Source organism: Monodelphis domestica, chromosome 2 (genome assembly GCF_027887165.1).
Source record: "Monodelphis domestica isolate mMonDom1 chromosome 2, mMonDom1.pri, whole genome shotgun sequence".
In the NCBI taxonomy this organism is placed as follows: domain Eukaryota; kingdom Metazoa; phylum Chordata; class Mammalia; order Didelphimorphia; family Didelphidae; genus Monodelphis; species Monodelphis domestica.
In genome coordinates, this window is record NC_077228.1 from 17,965,145 (window position 1) to 17,988,839 (window position 23,695).

The 23,695-nt window shown below is 42.4% G+C and overlaps 1 protein-coding gene across 1 annotated transcript in view; it reads left to right on the forward strand.

The window, feature by feature from the left end:
• Window positions 1–233: 233 nt before the first annotated feature.
• Window positions 234–23,695, forward strand: part of LOC100031984 (cytochrome P450 2J2-like) — a 31,095-nt gene continuing 7,633 nt past the window's right edge. Inside the window, exons 1-7 of the mRNA XM_007480494.3 lie at window positions 234–583; window positions 4,622–4,784; window positions 11,569–11,718; window positions 13,558–13,718; window positions 15,687–15,863; window positions 17,080–17,215; window positions 21,607–21,794. Coding sequence (XP_007480556.1) covers window positions 389–583; window positions 4,622–4,784; window positions 11,569–11,718; window positions 13,558–13,718; window positions 15,687–15,863; window positions 17,080–17,215; window positions 21,607–21,794 — 1,170 coding nt within the window. The 5' untranslated portion in view covers window positions 234–388. The remainder of the gene's footprint in view (window positions 584–4,621; window positions 4,785–11,568; window positions 11,719–13,557; window positions 13,719–15,686; window positions 15,864–17,079; window positions 17,216–21,606; window positions 21,795–23,695) is intronic.

Consider the following 23,695-nt stretch of genomic DNA (forward strand, 5'->3'; position numbering starts at 1 on the left):
GGGTCCCTTCCTGCCGCCATGCTCCAATCCTGGCATCTGAGATCGTCTGAGTGGGGGCGCCTTCCCTGGCCACACTGGCCAAGGCATCCCTTCAACTTCCAGCAAACAAGCCCTGTCTTCTCTTCCCTGGGAGGCGTGTTTGCTCTCAAGAGGCAAGCCCAGGCAGAGGACAGAGGGTGGGGCACGGAAGAGAGGCTCGAACTTCCTGGAACTCCCTTGGATTGGAGGACAACGTCCACCCTATCAGCAGCAACAAGGGAGAAACAGCTGGAGCTTTGTCTCTCCACTCCAGCTCTGCTCAGGGTGGCCCTATTGCTGCTGTGGCTCCTGCAAGAAGAGCAGGAGAAATATCTTGGCTTGGCTGGCCTTGGTGCTGGAGCTGGGAAAGATGCAGTTCCCTTCTCTTTGGGAAGGAGCCTCCCTGAAGAGCCTCCTCCTCTTCTCTGCTGTCTTCCTGATGCTAGCAAGTTATCTGCAGAGGAGGAGGCGGCACCCCAACTACCCCCCCGGCCCTTTTCAGCTGCCCTTCCTGGGCAACTTCTTTCACATGGACCATAAAAATCCCCATATGGCCTTCTACCAGGTAAGGAGTAAGAGAAGGGTGAGAATCCACCAGCTTTGAGGGGGCAGGGAAGAGGCCCTGGGAGAGGTGCTAGATGGATGGCCCCCAAGCTTGAGTTTCTCTCCCTGCTCTGGCCCCACCTGGGAAGCAGCCTCTTGGGATGGAAAGACTGTCTGGTTTGGGGCCCAAAGAGTCTGGATTCATGCCCCTTTGCTGACATTTACCACCTGTGGGATCTTGAGAAACTCGGGTGCTCCGCACTTCTGGGATGAGTCATTGTACAACTGATTGTTCATCGTACGCTGTACAACCTTTGTACAATAGATGACTATTGAGATCCCTTCTGATCTGTGGTTCAGATCAAGTGATATATGGAAAGGGCTTCATAAACCTTAAAGCAAAATGGAAATGTTGCTATTTTTATTATCATCATCATTATGCAGTCAACAAACCTCTGTTCATCTGTTTCCTCATTTGGAAAGCAAATATAATGAGAGCACCTTCCTCCTACAGTTGTCATGAAGATCAAATGAGATAATAATTGCAAAGTGTTTAGCACAGTGCTTAGAACACAGTAAATATTGATAGACAGACAGATAGACAGACAGATGGACAGATGGATAGATAGATAGATAGATAGATAGATAGATAGATAGATAGATAGATAGATAGATAGATAGATAGATAGAAGGATGGATGGATGGATAGATAGATAGATAGATAGATAGATAGATAGATAGATAGATAGATAGATAGATAGATAGATAGATAGATAGATAGATGGATGGATGGATGGATAGATGGATAGATAGATAGATAGATAGATAGATAGATAGATAGATAGATAGATAGATAGATAGATGGATGGACAAAGAGAGAGAGAGAGAGAGAGAGAGAGAGAGAGAGAGAGAGAGATAGATAGATGGATGGACAGAGAGAGAGAGAGAGAGAGAGAGAGAGAGAGAGAGAGATGGATGGACAGAGAGATAGATGTACATATTATACATAAGCTATTGTTATGATCAGTAAAATGAGAAGTTCCTTGAGAATAGGGACTGTCTTATAATTCTTTTTGTATCTTCAGCACTATATACAGTGTGTGACACATGATAGACCCTTAAAAAGTCTTCATTAATTTCCTGGCTGGCAGAAATTGGACTAGGAAGCACCTGAGGCCCTTCAAACTTTAGAACCAGTAGTTCTTAATCTGGGACAACTAAGTATTTGTTAAAAATATTTCTGATAACTCTATTTAATAGAATTGGTTTCCTTTATAAGACTATATATTTTATTTCATGCATTTAGAATCTTTTTTTTCTGAGAAGGAACCAATAGGATTACCTAAACTACCAAAGGGACACAAAATACCACAAAAAATGTTATAAATCAGTGATCTAGTTATCTGATATTAGAACTTTGGATAAGCAATGTCCAGTGAATGATGTTAATTAGCCTTATTGACTGACTGATAATATTGGCACTGCCAATTTCCCTGTAGGGTTCCTTCCAACTAAGTTGAGCAAATAAAAACTTATTATTATTATTCATAAATTAATTACAAATTGATAAGTTTGTAAATAAACTAAATTGATTCCTTATAATTACAGTTACATTTCATGTAGCATTTTAAGATCTGCAGGGCACTTTACAAATATTTCTTTATTTGATAATGACATGGGGATCAAGAGAGATAGCAGTTGTGAGAGCACTTTGGAAAAATCAACCCAGAGGGGAGCTAGGTAGCTCAGTGGAGAGCTAGATCTAGATAGAGAAGGTTTTGGGTTCAAATGTGACCACAGAATCTTTCTAGTTGTGTGATGCTCTACTTACCCCCAATTGCCTGGTCCTTACTGCTATTTTTCCTTGGAACAAATACTTAATATTGATTCTATGGCAGAAGATAATGGTTTTAAAAAAGGAAAAACAAAGAAAAACAAAGACAGAGGTTGATTATTTCCATTCCCTGATTCTCTAGTGCATAACATATGAGCAGAATAAGACAACGACAGAACTGACATAAGCAGTTGTGACTCAGAAACGCTGGTCCTACTACTCACAGAGCTGTTTTCTCATATTAGCATAGGTGAAGAAGTACCATATTTACATGGGTCGCCATCTATAGAAATGCCCTAACTTGGGCACTGGGCATGTGGAGACTTCATAGAGCCTCCCAGGGTTTGGGATAGAAAACAGAATCACAGAATTTGAGCTGTAAGGGACAACAGGGGTGACTCAGCCCAACACATACTTGGAAACCAGAACCCCTGTAATCCCACAAATGGTCATCCAGCCTCTACTTAAAGACTTCCAAGGAGGCAGAACAAACCACCTCTCCATTTAGCCCCTATCAGCTTGGAACTGTTGGTGAACCATTTAAGTTGTATCTAAGTCTTTGTGACCCTATTTAAGGTTTTCTTGGCAAAGACACTGCAATAGTTTGCCAGTTTTTTTTTACAGATGAGAAAACGGAGGCAAACAAGGATAAGTCACTTGCCTAATGACTTATCACATAGCTTGTAAGTTTCTGAGACCAGATTTGAATCCAGCAAGATGATTCTTTCTGACTCCAGTCCTAATTCTATTTGATTCCATCACTGAACTCTCTCTCCCAACTTAGTATTGGCTGAAAACCAAATGAGAGTCTCATTTCTGCCTTTACTCAAGTCTTTGATAAAAAGATAGACAGCCCAGGGCCAAGCAATAATCCTAAAAGAATTCACTAAAGACTCTCTCCCTGGGACCTTGGAAGGTTAAGCAGTTTGCCAAGAAGAATGCAGTGGTCATGTGTCAGATGTGAAGCTTGAATACAGGCCCTAATGATGCTGATGCTGATGCTGGGTCTCTGTGCAGTAGCCCATGCTGCCACTCAAGGGACATTGATATGGCTCTTGTGCATTTGCAGAGAACTTCACATGCATTATCTCATTTGATCCTCAATACACCCCTTTAAGACAGCTACTACATATGCAGAAACTCTGCTTTGGTTGAGTTTTGGTGACTGGTTCCTAGTTGGGGTCAAAGGTAGGATTTGATTCCAGGTCTTACTAGATTTCAAGTCACAAGCCTTTATCACATTCAGCCCTTCACCCCATTTTCTTCTTTTCTGAATTCTACATATCCCTGGCTACAGAAAATTGTCATCTTATGTTGTCTGCTTGAGATCATTCACTGTTCTAGGTCCTGGAAGCAAAATACAAGCCTTCTCAGGACCTAGCTGTGAAATTGGAATCTGTTACCCTAAAAACAATCATTAGTTTTGTTCTCTTTACCTTTTATCCAAAAATTATTGTAATTTATAAGCTTGTTATGTTTACAGGATCCATTGGAGAGACCAGTATTCCAAAGGCTCTCAGGGGGATTATGAAATTAGAATCTGTTATCCTAAAAACTACATAGTACTGTATAATGGCTACAAAGGTATGGTGACAGATTCTCTGGTTTTCTGTTACCTGACCACAAGCCTTGCTAAGTTCAGAGAAGCTCAGGACCATGTTGGCAGCAGTGTTGATTGACATTTCTTCTAGGCTCCCTTGAAGACTCTCTACTGAGTAAAAGGGCTTTGATATGTGTCATTGGGGAAATGCTCAATCAGTCAATCGATTAATCAATTAACAAGCATTTCATAAGCACATTCTATGCCGTAGACACTGCTGAGAACTAGAGATTAATAGTAACAAAAAATGCCCTCTGGGTGCCTACATTCTAGACTGTTGTGAACTTGCCAGTGATTCGAATGTTGGCCTTTGTGTCTTTCCCCAATATTAAACTTTTAAGGTGTTTCTACATCATCCTACATTCCTATCCTAACATATTGCCTTGAATGTGGGAGCCACTTCAGAGCCTAGAATATACTCCCTCTTCCACTACATCTTTGGGAAGTCTCAGTTTCCAGGGGCTGCCTCCTGCAGAAAGCTTTCCTCATCCTTCCTATATGCTTAGTCTAACCTGAAGTCATTTAATATTCTGTTGTGTAGAATGTCATCTGATAACAATACAGATTTTTTACAAAGTAGCCTGAAAGGCAATGAAAGTCTGCAATTCAAACCAACTCTTTTTCAGCTTGCCAAGAAATATGGAAATATTTTCTCCTTGGAACTTGTTGGTTGTCCTGTTATAGTCGTAACTGGATTGTCACTGATAAAGGAAGTCCTGGTCAACCAAGGCCAGGTGTTTGTTGATCGACCCCACACTCCTTTGCGGTCTTATGTCTTTAAAAAACTTGGTGAGTTCTTTAGATCGTGATAAACATTTTATATCTCCAGTTTTCTTTGAAATATCTCTTTTACCCCTTTTCTTCAACCTTTTTGGAGAATTCTAATCCATTATAGATGTCCTGTGGCTAGAAGAATTGCAATAGAATAAATAGGCCTTTACAGTTTCTTTCCTTTATGTCTAAGAGGGGGATGAGATGAGTAGATTGAGGGAGAGGGAAATCAGGATTGCAAAGGGTTCAAATTCATCCTATAGGCAGGTCAGTTGAAGGAGCCTGAGATGTTCAACTTGAAGACCAGAAGATGGCATGGGAAAGGGGAGAGAGGGGAGAGCTTTGTTCAAGGGTTTGAAGGCCTCTTAATAGAAAAAGGATTAGACTTGTTCTCCTTGGCCCCAGAACCAGCAACAAATGGTGAGAATTGCCGAGGGGTACAATTTGACTGGATAACAAGGAAAAAGACTTCTGGACAATCAGAACAATCCAAAAATGAAATGGTCTTTCTGCAGAGGTTGTGGATTCCCCCTCACTAGAAGTCTTTACTCAAAATCTACTCAGTACATTTTTGTTGGTATTCATTTCTGGGTACAAGTTAGACTGGATGGTCCCTGAGATCCCTTTCAACTCTGAAACTCTGTGTAATTATAATTCTGCCTTTAGGCCCTTTGACCCACATGGTGGTGCCAGTGCCAGCCAGCATAGTCACCTACAACATGGAGGATCTCAATAAAATGAAAATGTAAGGTCAAAGTCTTGGGTGGGGCACATGGTGACAGGTGCTGAGGTGGTGGGAGAGGCCAGGAATAAAGGTGCAAGGGTTGCCATGGATTTGAGATACCTCCCTGTCTATTATTCAGCAAAGAAGAGAGTTAATATTGAGAAGACTTAAGGGAAAAAAGGCATGAAGGTAAAAACCATGGAAGGAATGTCTTCTTTTAGAAATAAGAGGCAGGAATGGAGGGCAGAGTAGAAGTATTACCAAGAATAGATTAGCCCACTTGGAGGTGGGTACAGTCAGACTAGATGATCTCAATGGTTTCTTCCACTTTCAACATTATGAGGGTCTATGATTCTTTACCAGGCCACTGAGGGCCCTTCAGTCAATCTTCCCATCATTATCTATGATAGTTCATCTTCTGGCACCCTACATTTTAGCCAAAGTGCTCCAGACACTATTTCCCTTCCCTACCTCCCAGCCCAGACTTATGATGAAAGATTTAGATCTGCAAGGAAATTTCAAGGCCACCTAGTTCAAACCCTTTAATGCATTTTACAAATGAGGGAACAAAAGTCAAGATTAATTGCATGTTTTTTAAGTCCCATAGCTAGTACATTTCAGAGGCAGGATTTAAACCTAGATCTTCTTAACTCTAAGATCAAAGATCTATCCTCTGAACCTTGTTTTTGTCTTGCTATGCCTTCATCTGGAATGTTCTCCCTTCCCCATTTTAGCCTCTTCAAATGTTCCAAGAATCAATTCATTTGCTTAACTTCCCCTTGAATATTTCCCTTGCCAATAACAATTTCTCCTCTATCTGATATCATTGGAGTTCGAACTTTGATCTTATGTTTTAATTTATAATGTTAATTCACATCAGCACTTAGAATGCCTGAGAGATTAGCCAATCTTGTACTGTCTGGATCTGAATCAATACTTAGTGGAAGGCTTTGCTCATCTCCAAACCCTAATAGATGTTTGCCATATGAATAAGTGTAAGGGCTCAGGATTCTTCATCTTAATTTCCTGGAGTACTAAGAGGACAAGAAGCTTGTCCAAGGTCACAAAATGGTACACCCAGCTCTTCCTGTCCCCCAAACCACCACTCTAACTCTTCTAGCTACTAATCAGAACATCTTTTCACTGCAATTCTTGTAAATGTTCTCTCTCTGTTATTTGATGTCTTCTAATATATTAGAGAAAGTGAACTGTAGTAAAACAAGGTCATCCACTCACAAATCTGATACTCTACTTGGAAATGAAGTTGTCTAAGCCAGTGCTATCTGCTGGTGAAGTTCAAATCCAAGTGCTACGGGAAGTCCTCAGAGAATATGGCAAAACTGATTAAAATCTGAAAGGACCCTGAGTGACCATTTTACAGATGAAGAAAATGAAGCCAAGAGAAGCTTGATTGGGATCACAAAGATGGTAACCATCTGCATGAGACAAGATTTGAATCCAGGTCTTCCTGACTCCGTATCCAACGCTATTTGGGTGCTGTGTATTATTATTTTCCTTCTTAAGTTTAGGGCAGCTCAGTGATTCAATGGATAGAGTGCTGCATCTGTAGTCAGGAAAACCTGAGTTCAAATGTAGCCCAAGACACTTACTGGCTGAGTGACTCTGGGCAAGTCACTTAACCCAGTTTTCCTCAGATTTCTAAACTGTTATATGAGCTGGAGAAGGACATGAGAAACCATGCCAGTATCTTTGCTCAAAAAAGAGCCCAAATGGGGTCGTGGAGAATCAGAAATAACTAAAATGACTGAACAATAACAACTAAAAGTTAAGTTGAGATGCTGTATACAAAAGGGCTACAAAGTGTAAACTGTGTAGTGTCGTGCCAGAATGAGGTGAGAGATAGTTACTAGTTTCTCCAGAAAGATGATGCCAGGTCAGTATTCCGGTGTCTGATATCTCAGCAGCCACCACCGTTGAGAATGAGAAGCTTATAAATTCAAAACATGGCAAAACAACAAGTAGCCTTTGCAGCTTAGACGGGGCAGCACCACTTTCCACGGCTCCCATGCTACCGGTCCAAGATAGTTCTCTACTGTCCCATTATTCCTCAAAGCCATCTAGGTGGCTGCCTAAATGAGTAGGATAAGCAGAGGCTCCTCCTGACGCTCCTCAGAAGTCCACAAGCTGAGCATCTTTCTTTGGCAGCCATAGGAGAAAGCCCTGAATGGCTCACTTCAAGATATTTCTTTTCTTTTCCAAGAGGATGGACCAGAACCACCAAATCTCGGAATTGGGAGTATCCTTGAAGGGCACGCTGTAGTGGGGGACTGTCCTAGAGGGATGTGAGATGTTACAACCCACCGAGGAACTCCCTTCTCTCAACTAACCTAGAAACCTGTCTATCCCCAACTTGTGTTCCTGCACCCCTCACAATGCCAGGTACAAAGGAGACACGTGCTGCTTCTCTTTCCCTCCTCTTACTCAATGGGCATCGAGCCCCAGACCTAGAACAGAATTCCCACTGTGACCTATCTAATAAGTACCATCCTTCCCCTTTGCTTGGAGACCTTGCCATGCAGCCCCCTCTGCCAATGAAGAGCTCTTAACTGCTGCACACATTTTGTGGACTTTGAATCTGAATGAGCCTCTTTTCAGTGTCCACCCACTGTTCTTGGCCCTGGGCTCTGGGACCAAACGAAACAGGTGTAGACCCTCTTCTATGTGATCGTCTCTCATAGATAGCTGGGTGGCTATCTAAATTTAAGAGTCAAAAATTTGAATCTTCCTTCAAATACTTAATGTAGGCAAGGCACTAGACCCCACCAGCCTCAGTTTCCTCCTTTGACACACAGAACATAATAGCCCCTACCTCTCAGAGTTGTTGTGAGGATCAAATGAAATGATAATATATGTAAAGTATTTTTCAAACCATGAAGTAATATCTAAATTGAGATGATGATAATATTCTCTTTTCTAGGCTAAACCCCCTTGGTTCTTTCCACTGGGCCCCATATGGCATAGACTCAATCCTGGTTGCCCTCTTCTGGACAAACTCCAGCTTGTTGATGCACTTCCTACATCAGGGGACAAAGACCCAAACCCAGCCCTCTAGAAGAGACTTGGGCCAGGGCAGAGCACATGGGAGACTCTAACCTCCTATTTCCTAGCAATGATGTCCCCATTCAATGTAGTCTCAAATCTCCACATCCCACTTTATTTGCATAGCTTTTGTTATTTAGTCACGTCAGACTCTTCCTGACCCCTTTTGGGGTGATCTTGGCAGAGATACTGGAGTAGTTGGCCATTTCCTTCTCCAGCTCATTGTACAAAGAAGGAAACTGAGTCAAATGGGAGTGAAGGAGTTGCCCAAAATCACATATCTACTGTGTCTGAGGATAGATTTGAATTCAGGTCCTCCAGATTCCAATATCAGTACCCAATTGTTAAGGGTAAAATTAGGGTTGTTGACTGAATATATTATATTAGTGGTCACCAGGGATTTAAATTCAATCCCAATAAAATACTCAAGTAAGTTTGGTATTTTTATGGTGATTTAATTACAATAGAGGGAAGAAATTAAGAAGAAGGAAAAGAGGGTAAAGGTAGGAGATTTTTTCCAGCCTGGAGTAAGTCAAAAGGAGTTCAGAGGCCTCAGCCAAGGGGCCTTCTTTGAAGATTAAATCTAGCTTGGCTTCCAACCACAAGGCCTCCTCCAAGATGAGGGGCCTCCTAGGAGGATAGTGCTTTTCAGGAGGTCAAGGAAAGGAGGAATCAGCCTTACCACTCACCAAGGTCGCTCAGAGAAGACACCTCACCTAAGCCACACTACAGAGCCAAACACTGCAAGCACACCAAAATGCTTCCCAGTGCTCCCAAAGCTGCTGAGCACTTACAACGCTGGCAAGAAGGAGATCACAGGAAGTGACGTGAAATATATAGGCAGTCCTTTACATCACTTCCTGTATCTCAAATGTACCAATGGTGGCTTAAGCTTGACTTAGAGGGTCAGTCAGTTGTTTCTGATTTATCACTTGCTAGCACATGTCGGTCATGGACCATCCTCCCCAACACTTAATCCTTAAGTAGGGGTGTATACATTCCTGGTTGCTAAAATTCTAAAGACTAAGCAGGGTGGAGTCCATCTAAAATTCACACAATCCAGTGAGCCAAAACACTTCCAGATCTGCTTCAATACTTTTAAAAGAACCACAGACTTCATCTGAGCAGTCGCTTCTTACCCTGCTTGGGAAGACCTTCCTTGGATCCCCAAGAGTTCATCAAGGTCAACCTGTGGGCCCTGAGCCTCTCCACAGAAGGACAGCCAGTGCTACTCAAAGCCCTTTAAGCTGGCCACAGAAAAACATTTATTGAGGCAAGCACTGTGCTGATTGCTAAGAAAACAAAGGAAGACACAAGAAAGACAACCCTTGCCCTCGAGAAGCTTCTGTTCTAAAGGAGGGACCTGCATGAGAGGAGCCATGGACTAAGAAGCTGTAGAAGGGGAAAATGGGAAATAATTACCAGGGGAAGGATGCTAGAACTAAGCAGACATAGGGAAGGCATCCCTGTAGAAGGGGAGCTTTTAAAGGTATCTTGAACGATTGAGAAACTATTTAATACCGGTGAGGAGGGAGAGCATTCCAGGCATGGACCCAGAATGCCCAGAACTGAAAGATAGAGTATCTTGTTCAGGAAAGAGCCAGGAGGCCGATGTCACTGGATCACAGAGTACAAGGTGTAAGAAGAGTGGAGAAGTTGAAGGGGTCTGAGCTTTGAAAGGTTTTGAATGTAAAAAGGAAGGTTTTAGGAAGGGATGGAAAATACATTCCCCAAAATTTTCCTTGTTCTTCCCCTGCCCTAGGGCCCAAGTTTAAATGGGCATTTTGCCCATACCAATGCCCTCTTGGTGCTACCTAAACCACCCATTAAAACACCTCCCCCTGCCTGGGGGACCCACAATAAAGAAGGAGGTAGCCAGGTGTGCAGAGATGGAGATATGGGCCTGGAGTCAAGATGACTTTCATTCAAATCTAGTCTCATGGACTTCCTACCTATGTGATCCTTTACAGGTCACTTAACCTCAGTTTCTTCAACTGTAGAATGGAAATAAATGCCTCCTAGGGTTGTTGTGAGGATTAAATGAGATATTATTTGTAAAGTGCTTAGCATAGAACCTAGCACATAGTAGGGGTTTAATAAATGCTTATTCCTTTCCTTGTCCTTTTCTTTCCCCCCTTTAAAGGCTTCTCTGGAAGAACCACCCTCTTTTATCTAGAGAGGTTAGGTAGATAAGAACTATTTCACCTCTCCCTGTCATTACAAAGCATCCTACGTCTCCTGGGCACATCAGTGCAGGGTACCCCAAAAATCACTATGCCTTAGGGGTCACCCAGTTCTTCACAGGACATATATTTCCTCGCAAAGGCATATCCAGATGACTTCCTTCTGCCAACTCCCCATTCATGAGTGGAGAGAAATGGGGTTGGTTGACTATTTGGTACAGTTTGGAGGGGCCCTCTCAGCTCCAAATTACATTGAGAAAAGGGGAGACAATGAGCCTGTTTATGACACTTCGAACAGCTGGAGGCCAAGCCATCCTGCCCTGGTTGGGCCATGACCTTGAGCTGGGTTAGGCCCCTCTGAGTAGATCTGGGCATCCAGAGTAGGATGTGGGTGGCTCCTCTTGTCCACAGTTATCTTTTCCAAGGCAGAAACTTATCCAACAGCCAGTCATCTCTGACTGAGAGAACTAACAGCTCATCCTCTTATACCCCAACATCCATGACCTGCTTTTATACCTGTAGCATCTCTGGATATTAACCTGCCCCTCTGCTTCATCTTTGGGAATTCCAGGTTTTTCCACATGCTCTAAAGGGAACTTTAATTTTTAATCTCCCTGATTAGTGTTTAAATTCCTTGGGAGCAGGGACTGTCTGGCTCTTTTCTATTTGTATAACCAACACAATATTTGGCACATAATTGTGGGGGGGGTTTAAGTTGGTTTGAATTCCAAACCTGGAAGAAGGGATATCTGCACCAGTAAAAATATAGATTTTTGAACTATTTATACAAATTATTATTATTGTTGTTGTTGTTATTATTATTGTTATTATTTAGGCTTAATCATGTCTAATGGTCAAGAGTGGAAAGATCAAAGAAGATTTACTTTAATGACCCTAAGGAATTTTGGCTTGGGAAAGAGGACCCTGGAACTTCGAATTCAGGAAGAGGCTATGTACCTCACTGAGGCTATCAGGGAAGAAAAAGGTGAGCATTCATCAGAGAGATTTTTAATTGCTTCCAATTGTCCTTTAATCCAAATGATCATTAAAGAGAATTTGTAACTGGGGATCAAGGGAGTATGGGGGGGGAAGGGTTCAACCTAAGAATAGAGAGAGACAAAACATCCTCACCTAGGAAAGGTTTTCCAAGACACAGCACTGACCTCTAGGAAGAAAGGAGGCAGTAACCAAATAACCCTTGAGAATCCATTCTCTTTAATGTTATAATCATATCCAGCCACCACTTTTATAGACCCCTAGATGCCTCAGTGACCCACATGGAGTCTTGCCTTGGCTGGCCAATCAAAGGACTCTCTTCATACACACAAATATGCTCCTTCCTCTATACTCTTCTGCAGCCATTTGCTATCTTTTTTTTCCTTCTTCCTCCTTTCTCACTTATTCATCCCTTCTCCAGAAGTCTTTCTTCCCTTTCTTCTTTCTCTTATGCCTTCCCCTCTTGTTTCTATTCCTTAAAATATATGTTTATACACACACACACATAAATAGATTGATAAATGTTGCTGTTTTCATTTTTTAATTAATAATTAATTTTCTTTCTTTTGTCCAACTGGAAAACAAAACCCTAATAACAAATACACATAAATCAATTCTTCTATTGGTCATGTGCAGAAGCATACATCTCACTGTGTCCATCATCTCTTTGACAGGAGATGAGTAGCAGAGACTCTCCTGGGCTTCTAGAATGTGGTTGGGTTTCATCGATCCAGATCTTACATTATTCCAAGTTCTTTTCTCACAATGTTGTTGTGGACATTGTACTTTCTTCCATTCTTCTTCCTCTTTCTATGCTTCTTCCTTTTGCTTCTCCTCATTCCTCCCATCCTTCTCCACCTTACCTTTCGCCTTCTTTTCTGCTAGTTCCTCTTATAATCACAGATTTAAAGTAAGAATAAGCCTTAAAGTCCATCAAATCCAAACTTCCTTCCCATCCTATAGAGGAGCAAACAGATGAGTAGAGACACCGAGTCACTTGCCCAAGGTCAGTTACTTGGCTAATAAATATTAAGTGCCTACTATATTCCAAATTCTGGGAAGCATAAAAAAGGAAAAAGTCACTTTCCTCAGAGGTCCCAGTCTAAGGAGGAAGACCATATGCTAATAGTGATGTACAAACAAGATACAGGCAGAAATGGGAAATAATCAAGAAAAGAAAGGCACTGGAACCAAAATCACCCAGCCAGGAAATGCATGAGGCAGGATAAAACCCAGATCTTTCTGGCTTCGAATCCAGTATCCTACATACTACATCTTACTGCCTCCCTTCCTAATTTACATTCTCATGTCTTTTCTTTTCCTTCCAATATTTCCAATTATAATATCAGCCCTAGAACTCACATACATGCAAATAGTCCACAGGTCCATATAGTAATGGGTATTTGTGATGCACACATTGCACACAAGTAGGCACATGACCCATCAGACATAGAATCCTAGATAGAGCAGTAAACCTCTCTCACAGGTCATCTAGTCCAACTCCTTCGTTTTATTGATGAGTAAATGGAGGCAAAGAGAGATAAAGTAGCTTATCCAAAGTCCCACAGGTAACATATGTTGAAACAACATATGCCAAGTTAATCCCAAGTCTTGACAAAAACATAAAAAATGATCATGTTTTCTTTTTTTTCTCCAATCTTTTTAAGCAGACAAGTTATGGACAAAAGTAACAAAGCAGCTCTGTATTGGAGGAGGGGGTTATGGGGGAAATTATTGAAGAGAAAAAGGTAGAAAGTGATACTGGGCTCCTTTAAAAAGAATGAGTGACATGAAGAGTAGCCCATCACCTTTCTCTTCCTGTTCACAGGACAGCCCTTTGACCCCCACTTTCAGATCAACAATGCTGTTTCCAATATCATCTGTTCTGTCACTTTCGGGAATCGCTTTGAGTACCATGATTCCCAGTTTCGGGAGTTGTTGAAGATCTTGGATGAAGCCATGATGCTTCAAACCAAGTGGGAGTGTCAGGTAATAGACCAATGTCCTTCCTGGGCAGGGAGGGTCAACTGCTTCAGTTGGGGAGTGTCCTTCCTTCACAAGAAAAGAAATAAGCAAGGCAGTAGAAAGGGACTAGTGAAGGGAAGAGGAAAGAAACAAGAATTATATAAACTGCGACATGGAAGACTATGCCTGGGGGCCCCAGACTTTTCCAAAATACTGTGACCTCCAAGTAGAGTTTTTCTAAGCTCTTTGCCTAGATGAGTAATCTATAAGCATTTATTTAGCACCAACCATATGCCGGGTACTGTACGAAATGATGGGGATACAGTGACAGAAATGAAATAGGTTCTGACCTTGGTGGTTTACATCCTTCTGCTGATGGAGAAAACATGCACTCAACTAAGTGCAAAAACAGATAAATAAATACAAGGGAAACATTTTGGTAAGGTAGGTATTAGAAGCCAGGAGGAGCAGGAAAGGCTTCACATAGAAGCTGTCACTTGAGCATAGTTTTGAAGGAAACCAGGAAATTTATCCTCACCACTGCAAGGGGAGGAGGATGGAGACAGGCAGACAGATACAGACAGAGACAGAGACAGAGACAGAGAGAAACAGACACAAAGAGAAAGAGAAAAGAGATACAGACAGACAGCTAGAGAAACAGAATGAGACCCAGAGAGAAGAGATAGTCAGAGGGAAACATAATCTGTTGAGTGCTCACATGGAAGATTTGTAAATATAAAATAAATTCAGCTGAGAAAACATTAAATTAAATCTTTAAAAAGATGAGAAAAAATAAATAAAATTCATGAGGATCAAACTTATTAATCCCTTCCCTGAACACAGAAAAGGAATAAATGATGACACATTAGGGGGAAAAAGATTTGTAAAGGGCTTTACATATATTTCCCCCACCTTGGAGTCTTTGTAAATGCTGCTCCTCATGCCTGGAATGCTCTTCCTTTTCATCTTCTCATCTTGACTTCCTTCAAGTATCAGCTCAAATTTCATCTTCAGCTACAAGGTATTTTTTGCAGTATCTCCAGCTCTTAGTGCCTTCCCCTCATGAGATTCCCTTTCTACTACTCCACTTATATCTTGCCTTTACTGCTTTATTTCCATGTGGTGTCTCCCATTAGAAGGTGAGCTCATTCCCATCACCATCATATTGGACCAGCCCCATCCAGGCACTGGTATTGTTTTCTCCTCCCTTCATATCCTCTGTACTTAGTCCAGTGCCCAGGGTAGGTGTTACACATGCTAAGAGCTTAATGAATGCTCCCTGACTGATTGATTTCCTTACACCCTCACAACAACTCTTGGAGGTAGCTGCTATTATTATTCCCATTTTGCAGATAAGGAAATGGAAATAAAAAGAAGTTAATGACTTGACTAGTGAGTGGTACTCCAGCACTCCATCCACCCTACCTGAGAGCTGATCAGTGAGTCACTTGCTCAAGACTCCACTTAACTCCTCAGGAGGCTGGCTATGGCAGATAATGAGGAACAATGGCAAATAACATTAGCTCTCATTTCCCAAAGAGGAGCATAATGGAAATTCAAGAGAAGATAATTCTGTGGGGTTGAAGGGAAAGCAAAGGCCCAAGTGCTAGCAATTTCCCCCAAATGATCTCTCCTTTCTTTCCTTCCTTGAAGGTTGTGAGATGGACTAAAAAGGGGGAATGATTGATGACAGTCTTTGAGAGGGATATTGAGGTACATCAGGACATGGCCAATGGACTGCTGGATCAGACAAGAGTTATCTGGATGCCAGCTTGGATGTTATGAGTGCAACAGTATGGGGGGGCGGGGTGGAATACTTACAGGGATGATGAGTTTTGAAAGTAGTTAAACATGGAATTAAAAGTAAACTCCATGAAACCTAAAGGGGCAAAAAACCCTATTCAGACAGAGTTAGAAACAGAAAGGGGTAGGACAGGCTAATGGAAACTGGTGCTCATCCCTCCTTCCTCTCCCTGCTTTTATATTATTCAGTTCTTCGAAATGTTTCCTCGGATAATGAAATTCTTGCCAGGAGCTCACAAGAAGCTCTTTAGAGAATGGAAGAAGCTGGAGTCTTTTGTATTGGATATAATCAGACAACACAAGGAAAACCCAAACTCAGAGGAAGCTCAGGACTTCATTGAAGCTTACCTGACTGAGCTGTCCAAGGTAATGGACACAGCACAGAAAGCATGCTTTGTATACAGAAAAAGGAAGAGGGAGAAATGGGTTAATGTGTTCCAAACTTTAAATCTGCTTCATACTGTAAACATCTTTTTTCAATGACAACCCCTGGGAGGTCCTGAGGATAAGTAATGTCTCACTTTTATGAAACTTATGTGGTATGTGTGTGTATGTGTGTGAGAGAGAGAGAAAGAGAGAGAATAGAGAAAAGAAATAAAGAGAGGGAGGGAGAGAGAGAATAGAGAAAAGAGATAGAGAAGAGAGAGAGGGAAAGAGAATAGAAAAAGAGAAGAGAGAGAGAGAGAGAGAAAGAGAGAGAGAGAGAGAGAGAGAGAGAGAGAGAGAGAGAGAGAGAGAGAGAGAGAGAGGGGAGAGAATGATAATGATAGTAGAGAGCTTGCTGGTGGAGAGTTCAAACTTTTTATTTAGAATTGCAAGAGACCATAGAGTTCAACCCCTAGATTTATGAGGAGAAACTGAGGCATGGAGAGGTTAATCCATATGTCCCAGTCACATAGCTAGTAGGAATAAGAAGTAGCATTTGAACCCAGCTCTTTCTTTCTCCAAGTTAGTGCTCTACAATCTACTCAGATTGGGATTAAATCTTGGCCCTGATATTTCATCCCTACTAATTCATTTCCCTGCTTCTATGAAGTAAGGCAATTCTGTGTGCCCTCTAGTACACGGAAATAGTGTAATTTATTTTACCCAGTAGATAAGTCTGGTAGAGGGATACTAAGAAATAATGAGAATAATAATGAGGAAAAGGAAGAAAAAGAAAAAAGGAGATAAAGTAGAGGAAGAGAAGGAACAGGAGATAGAGGAAAAGAAGGGGAATCAGAAAGGAGGACAAGAAAGAGAAAAAGGGGAAGGAAGAAAAGAAAGAAAAAGAGGAAGATGTGGAGGATGAGATGTGTCTTGTTGGTTGTTGGGTTTTTTTTTCACTTATAAAATGAGGATGGCATCTACCTGTAGGGGTTTGGGGAGAGAAGTACTCAGTAAGAAGTCTCCCAGCCCAATGGAAAGAAGAGCTCTCATTCTTATGAGCTTTATTGCATTCTTGGAGGGATTCTAAAGGGAAGCCCAGGGTCTGTCTGCTCAACCTTCCTAATGCCCCTTTCAGGGTTTTGCTCCTCATCTTTAGAGAAAGATGGGATTTTTCTTTTTATTAACCAACCAAAGCTTGCCTTTCTCATTTAAGGGTAACATCAGCCCCAGTTTTAGTGAAGACAATTTAGTCTCATGCACCCTGGACCTCTTCTTGGCTGGAACAGAGACAACTTCAACCACTCTGCGGTGGGCTCTGCTGTATATGGCCCTTTGTCCAGAGATCCAAGGTATGGTGATGGCCCCAGGACAGAAAAGGGTCACACACCCATGTAGGATTCTGCCCAGAGGAAAAGACCTTCTATTTATAGAGAGATGTAAGACTGGCAACATTTGAAATACAGCATCTTGTTTCAACTGTCATTGGAACAGAGCTGTGATTGCTGTCCTACATGATCACGAGGACCCCTTTTAATGGGGAATTTTATTCAACTCTTCATTTGATGGTTGTTGCTGGTCAGGACAATAGAGAGAGTATAGGACCTGAAGTCAGGAAGATGTGAGTTCAAATCTTGCCTCAGGCACTTACTAATCATATATAATTGTTGTTGTCATGTTGCTTCTCTCAACATCAGTATCTTCATGTATAAAAATGAAGCGAATACTAGCCCTTCCCTCTTAGAGTTGTTCTGATGATCAAATAAGTTAATAGACAAAGTGCTTTGCAAATGTTAAAGTTCTCCATAAGGAATAGAACATGCCAAGATATCTCTAATTGGTCAACAGCTAATTAGGAGGTAGTCCATCAAGCTCTCCTCCCCTCTCCATCCCATGTGATGGGAGACACATGGAAAGGAAAGGAATCCTTGGCCCCTTCACTCACTGAGCACATTTTATTGAAAGGTCGACATTCCTCAGAGCTCCGAAGGACGAAGTGAATGTCAAAAAGGGTCTCTGACCCAGAACTCAGTCACAGGACAGCACAAAATTCTCTCTAATAGAAACATTCAATAGAAATTAATATAGCTGATAAATTCTTACACTAGCTATTATTTTATTATTCTTTTAGTTGCACTATAACTATTTCTTGTTGGCAAGATAGGTGACAACAAAACGTAACACTTGATAATGTTTCTTTATCCTATGAAACAGGACCAATCTCCATATATTTCAAAATAGAAATGTGACATTCACAATATAGAAGGGCAAAAGATCCTTTGATTTAAAATTGGAAGGTATCAGAGGCTATAAGGTTTGATCCCCTCATTTTACAGATGTGGAAACTAAGGCAGAGAAAATTTGCTCAGGGTCACATTGGTAGGGATTATCTAAGGTGAGTTTTAAGTGCAGACCTAGATTCCAAGGACAATGATATCTAGCTGCCTCTCTCTCAAGGGCTCCACCTTCTGGAAATCAAGGCATGATGAAGGGTTCTATTTCCTTATCAATATACTGGGACACGTCTCCTATCTTCCCTAAGATCTGACCAATGACCCTTGGAGTAGACCTGGATTTGCACATCCCTGGCATTAACTACTTGGAGAAGCTCCTGGTTAGAAAACCCTGAGCTAGATACCTTTTGGTTCCCTTTAAAAACTTCTCGGAATGGAACATCCCTTTCTCTTATGTGATCCCACAGAAGGATGATAAGCACCCATTCCACAGAGTGGAAATCAGATCAAGCCCTGATAGTGTGCCTATTCTATGCCCGACACTGGGTAGAAAAAGTAGAAAAAATGAAACAATCTCTACTTCCAAGGGTTTGGGGATGACAGAATATTGAGTGAGGAGGCAGCAGATTTGTTTTCTAGACAAGGCTTCCAATCCCTTTTCATTCTAATGAAATTGAGTCATTTCAATCACTTAGTGAGTACTTCTATAAGTGCAGACTTTTTGCCCCACACTCTGAGAAGTATTAGATACACAAAGTAAGGCAGAAAACAAAAATGATACAAAGAAGCCTTCCAGGAGCTGCCAAGCCCTGGGCTCTTCAATGCTGTCCCAAGATATCACCCCTACATTAACCACACTTTCTTCCTTTCTCCATCTTGGCCAAGTCTTGGTATACCTGTTTAACTCTGTATTTGCCCCATGAGGGTACCACCTATCTTGCTCTGGCAAGCCTCAGGCTTGTATCTCTCCTTGTTTCACTAATCTTTATGGTTATCCGTGTGCTGTTCATGAAGGTAAAGAAAATCAGAACCAGAAAACTGTCCACTACAGATTTCTCTTGTGATGTCACCTGGGAGATAACCATCACAGCCTCTTAATCATTGGTATAAGGCAATCTTTTACATTTCCTGCATTCAATATCTAACTCATCAGAGTTTCTCTTTCCAACATTCTCATCCCTTCTTCAAAGCTGTCAAGACTCCCTCTCCCCCAGCCTTTTCAGCTGAGAGACTCGCCTATCTCAGGGAACCCAAATGCCTTTGGCCACGATTGATGGCCTCACTTCTGACTCCCATGAATCAGAGACCCGTGTCCTTGCCAAGTTCCACTGCTTGGTATGCATAAGTGCATCCAATTGCATCCAGTCTTCTTCGGTAGGTTGTCATCTCTCCATTTCCTGCTTTCTCATTTATTCCCCCTATCATCCATCACCGGCTTCCTCACTGCCTACAACCATGGCCGAATCCCCCCATCCTGAAAAAAAGCCTCAGCTGGTCCATCTCCACTATTGGCCCATATTGCTTCTCCTTTGGGGGCTAAACTCCTCAGTGAGTTCATCTGCAATAGCTGCCTCCACTTCCTCTCATCTCACTCTTCTTAGTTCTTTACTGTCTGCCTTCCAACCTCATCTTTGGGAAACCACACTTTCCCAAGTGCCTGATGATCTCTTCATTACCCAATATAATGAATGGCCTTTTCTCAGTCTTCAGACTTTTTTACCTTTTTCTGACCAGTCTCTCCTTAACAGTCTCTTCCTTCTAGGTTTTCATGGCAAATTGTGAGTCTTGTCCGTCCCCTTCCTACCTATCTGATCACTCTTTCTCAATCCCCTTTACTGGATCTTGGTTTTGTTTGTAGGTTTGTTTTGCAGTAGGTCACATCAAGAGTATTCAAGGTGGGAGGGAATATCTGGGTGGCTCAGTGGATTGAGAGTCAGGTCCAGAGACCAGAGGTCCTGTCTGGCCTCAGGCACTTCCTAGCTGTGTGACCTTGGGGAAGCCACTTAACCCCCATTGCCTAGCCCTGACTGTTCTTCTGCCTTAGAACCAATACACAATATTGATTCTAAGAGGGAAGGTAAGTCTTTAAAAAAAGAGTTATTCGGCTAAGTGATTTGATGGAAAGTCAAGCCAAGAGAAGGGAGGTCCAGGGATCATTGCAGGCCTCAGACTCTACCTATGTGACTCTTTTGGCAAGTCAATGAACCCCCATTATCTTACCCTTATTAATTTTCAGCTTTGGAACCAATACGCAGTGTTGATTCTAAGGCAGGAAGTAAAAGTTTAAAAAAAAGAATTACTTGACAGGGTGCTGTCCCAGACACTTTTCTCCTCTTCCTCTATACTATTTCACCTGGTAGATCCATCAGCTTCCATGGATTCTCTTTTCATCCAGGCTAATAATCATTAAGTCTCTTTATTCAGCCCTCATATCTCTGCAGACCTCCTCATCTCCAACTCTCTGTTTGACATCTCAAACAGGACATCTCTCTGTTGAACTCAATATATCCGAAGCAGAATTCCTCATCTTTTCCACTAAACCTTCCTCTCTCTCCTATAGTTCCCATCACTCTCCAAGCAACACTATTCTCTCAGTCTTTCAGGTTGGTACTCTAGAAGTCATCCCATCCCATCTCTCCCCAAACCCTACCTTCAATCTATCACCAAGGCTTACCGTTTGAAATGTGCTTTGAACACATTGTCCTGGGACATTGTCCCCGCTCTTCTCCAGACTCTTATCCCCTGAACTACTGCAATAGCATCCTATTGGGGTTGCCCCCTTCAAGTCACTCCCTACTCCAACCCATCCTCCAATCTCCATTGAGTGATATCCTCCATTCACCAAATTCCACTCAATAAGCTCCAGTATCTTCTCATCACCTCCAGGATCAAATATCAAGTTTGGTGCTTGGCATTCAAAGCTCTTCATAACCTGGCCTCCTCCTTCCTTTCCAGCCCCCTTACACTTTACTCCCTGACACAGACTTTGATTCAGTAGCCCTGGCCTCCTGGTTTTCCAATGAACAGGACCCTCCTTCTCTCACCTCCAGGCATTTTCTATGGCTGTCTCCCCAACCCTGGAATGCTCTCTCACTTTGTCTCTGCCTCCTGGCTTTCCTCGCTTTCTTCATGTCTCTGATGAAATCCCACCTTCAGCAAAAAGCTTTTCCCAATGCCCTCTCATTGAGTGCCTTCCCTCTGCCAGTTATTTCCCATTTATCCTGCCTTGGTCCTCTTTGCTCCCATGCTATCTCCCTCGAGTTACAAGAAGGCAGGGTCTCTCTTTAGTCTTTCTCCGTCTCCTCGGTGTTCAGCACAGAGTGTGACACATAACAGGAGCTTCATGCTTGGTGATTTGACTTGAAATACTTTGTTTCTGGCTACAAATGTTCTGTCAGGGATACACTCAGGAGGTGCCAAGTTACCTTCGTTTTCAAATGCCCGTCATTCTCTTAAGAACATTAGCTATGACTTGGGTTTTGAAGAAAGATCTCTCCCCCTTTTCCCAGGCAAAATACAAGCCGAGATCGACAGGGTGGTTGGCCAGTCCCGGCTGCCCACCATGGCTGATAGAGAAAATATGCCCTACACTAATGCAGCCGTCCACGAAATCCAGAGAATGGGCAATATTGTTCCTTTCAACGTACCTAGAATGTCCACAGTTGATACCACGGTGGCAGGATACCACGTGCCAAAGGTAAATGCTTTTTGTCCCATGAACTTGAGGTGGTTCCATGGCTTCCACTTGCCTTGGGGGGTGGGTAAAAGAGGATAGAACAAAAAGCATAAATTGGAGAACAAGAGGTGTGTGTATTTGTGTGTGTGTGCGTGTGTGTGCAAATGATTGCCACGTAATTGGTTTGCTTTGTAAGCTTATAGATTTTACTTCACATTATTCTGAGGAGCCCCTAAGCCTGACCAGGCTGACTTCCAGTGGATTCCATGGCACACAAAGATGAAGATCTTTGGACTCAAACATTAAAGTCATTGACTCTCCCAGTCAGACAAAAAAAGGGGCTTAAGCTTAAAGACTTATGTCTACTTGGGTCCCTGTTTGTGACATCTGGGAAGTGGCCCCCTCTCTGGAACTCAGTTTCCTCATGTGAAAAAAGATACTGTATAAATGGGGGCTATTATAATGAATAATAATAAAAAGAGATCCTTGGGTGCAGAAATGACCCTATAACAGAGAAGCTTGGAAGAGAGTATGCCAGGGCTAGGAGGGACCTTGGAACAAAGGATGTCAAAGCTGGGAAGGATCTAAGAACAGGGAGTGTCCACATGGGAAGAAACATTCTGAATCATCTTAGCAAAGACAGCAAAGCTGAGGAGGATGAACTGCCCCATAGTTCCAAGTCCCATAGGGAGAATCTGTCATAGCTGGGGTTTGACTTCCCCTCTCGGGCTTCCAGGCTTGCCCAGCTTGGCCAGGCATCTTGGCCAGCCACTGAGAGCAGACTGGGGCAGTCACCTTTCTTGCTCTGTACCCCATAAACATAGGAGCACAGTGGGTCTAGTGTGGTCCTTCCCTGGGTTGTTCCAACAAACCACACTATCACCTCAGATGGCGATGACTTCACAGTGAAGGTGAACAAGTAGACTCAGATGGATGCTGACCACAGAAACCCTCGGATTGCTCACCAGGGAACCGGCTGGCCACGGGAGCTTGGCCAATACCCTCTCCTGAGCCACAGGCTCCAACCCAGACTCCAACATTTAAAGGAAAACCATTAGGCTCAGGATTATAGTAACACCCAGTTTCATAGAGCCTCAGTGTCTCCATCTTAGCATTTCCCTCCCAGGAACCTCATCATTAAATTTCAGAAATGTTTATTAAGTGCCTACTATGCATCAGGTGTTCAGCTCTGCTGAAAATAAAACCAGGTCTTGTGACCCGAGCTTCATTTCTTTTTCATCTGCTGAGGTGATAACTATGTGTACGACCCTGTGAGGAACAGAGACAATGAGCATAGGATTGACTAGCACTTATAGCCCTTTATAAGTGTCATCTCCCTTGGTCTTCAAACAACCCTGGGGAGAAGGTGCTAAAATCACCTCCATTTTAAAAATGAGGAAATCAAGGCAAAGGGGAAGTGACTTGCCTAGGGTCACACAGCCAGTTAGTATCTGGTATGGGGGGGGATGGATGAGCCTGGGGGAGGGAAAACTCATGATCACCTGAAGTGATCAAGGACAGCATCACAGAAAGGAGACAAGTCAACTAGTTGGGCTTTGAAAGGTGTGTAGATAGGATCTGGAGAGTCTTGAGAAGGAGGGGGGAAAGTGAATATTTAGGGAATGGGAATGGGTTGGGATGACATGTTTTTGTTTTTTTTTTTTTAAATATATTTTATTTGATCATTTCCAAGCATTATTCGTTAAAGACATTGATCATTTTCTTTTCCTCCCCCCACCCCCCATAGCCGACGCGTAAGTCCACTGGGCATTAGATGTTTTATTGATTTGAACCCATTGCTTTGTTGTTAGTATTTGCATTAGAGTGTTCATTTAAAGTCTATCCTCTGTCATGTCCCCTCAACCTCTGTCTTCAGGCAGTTGCTTTTTCTCGGTGTTTCCACTCCCATAGTTTATCCTTTG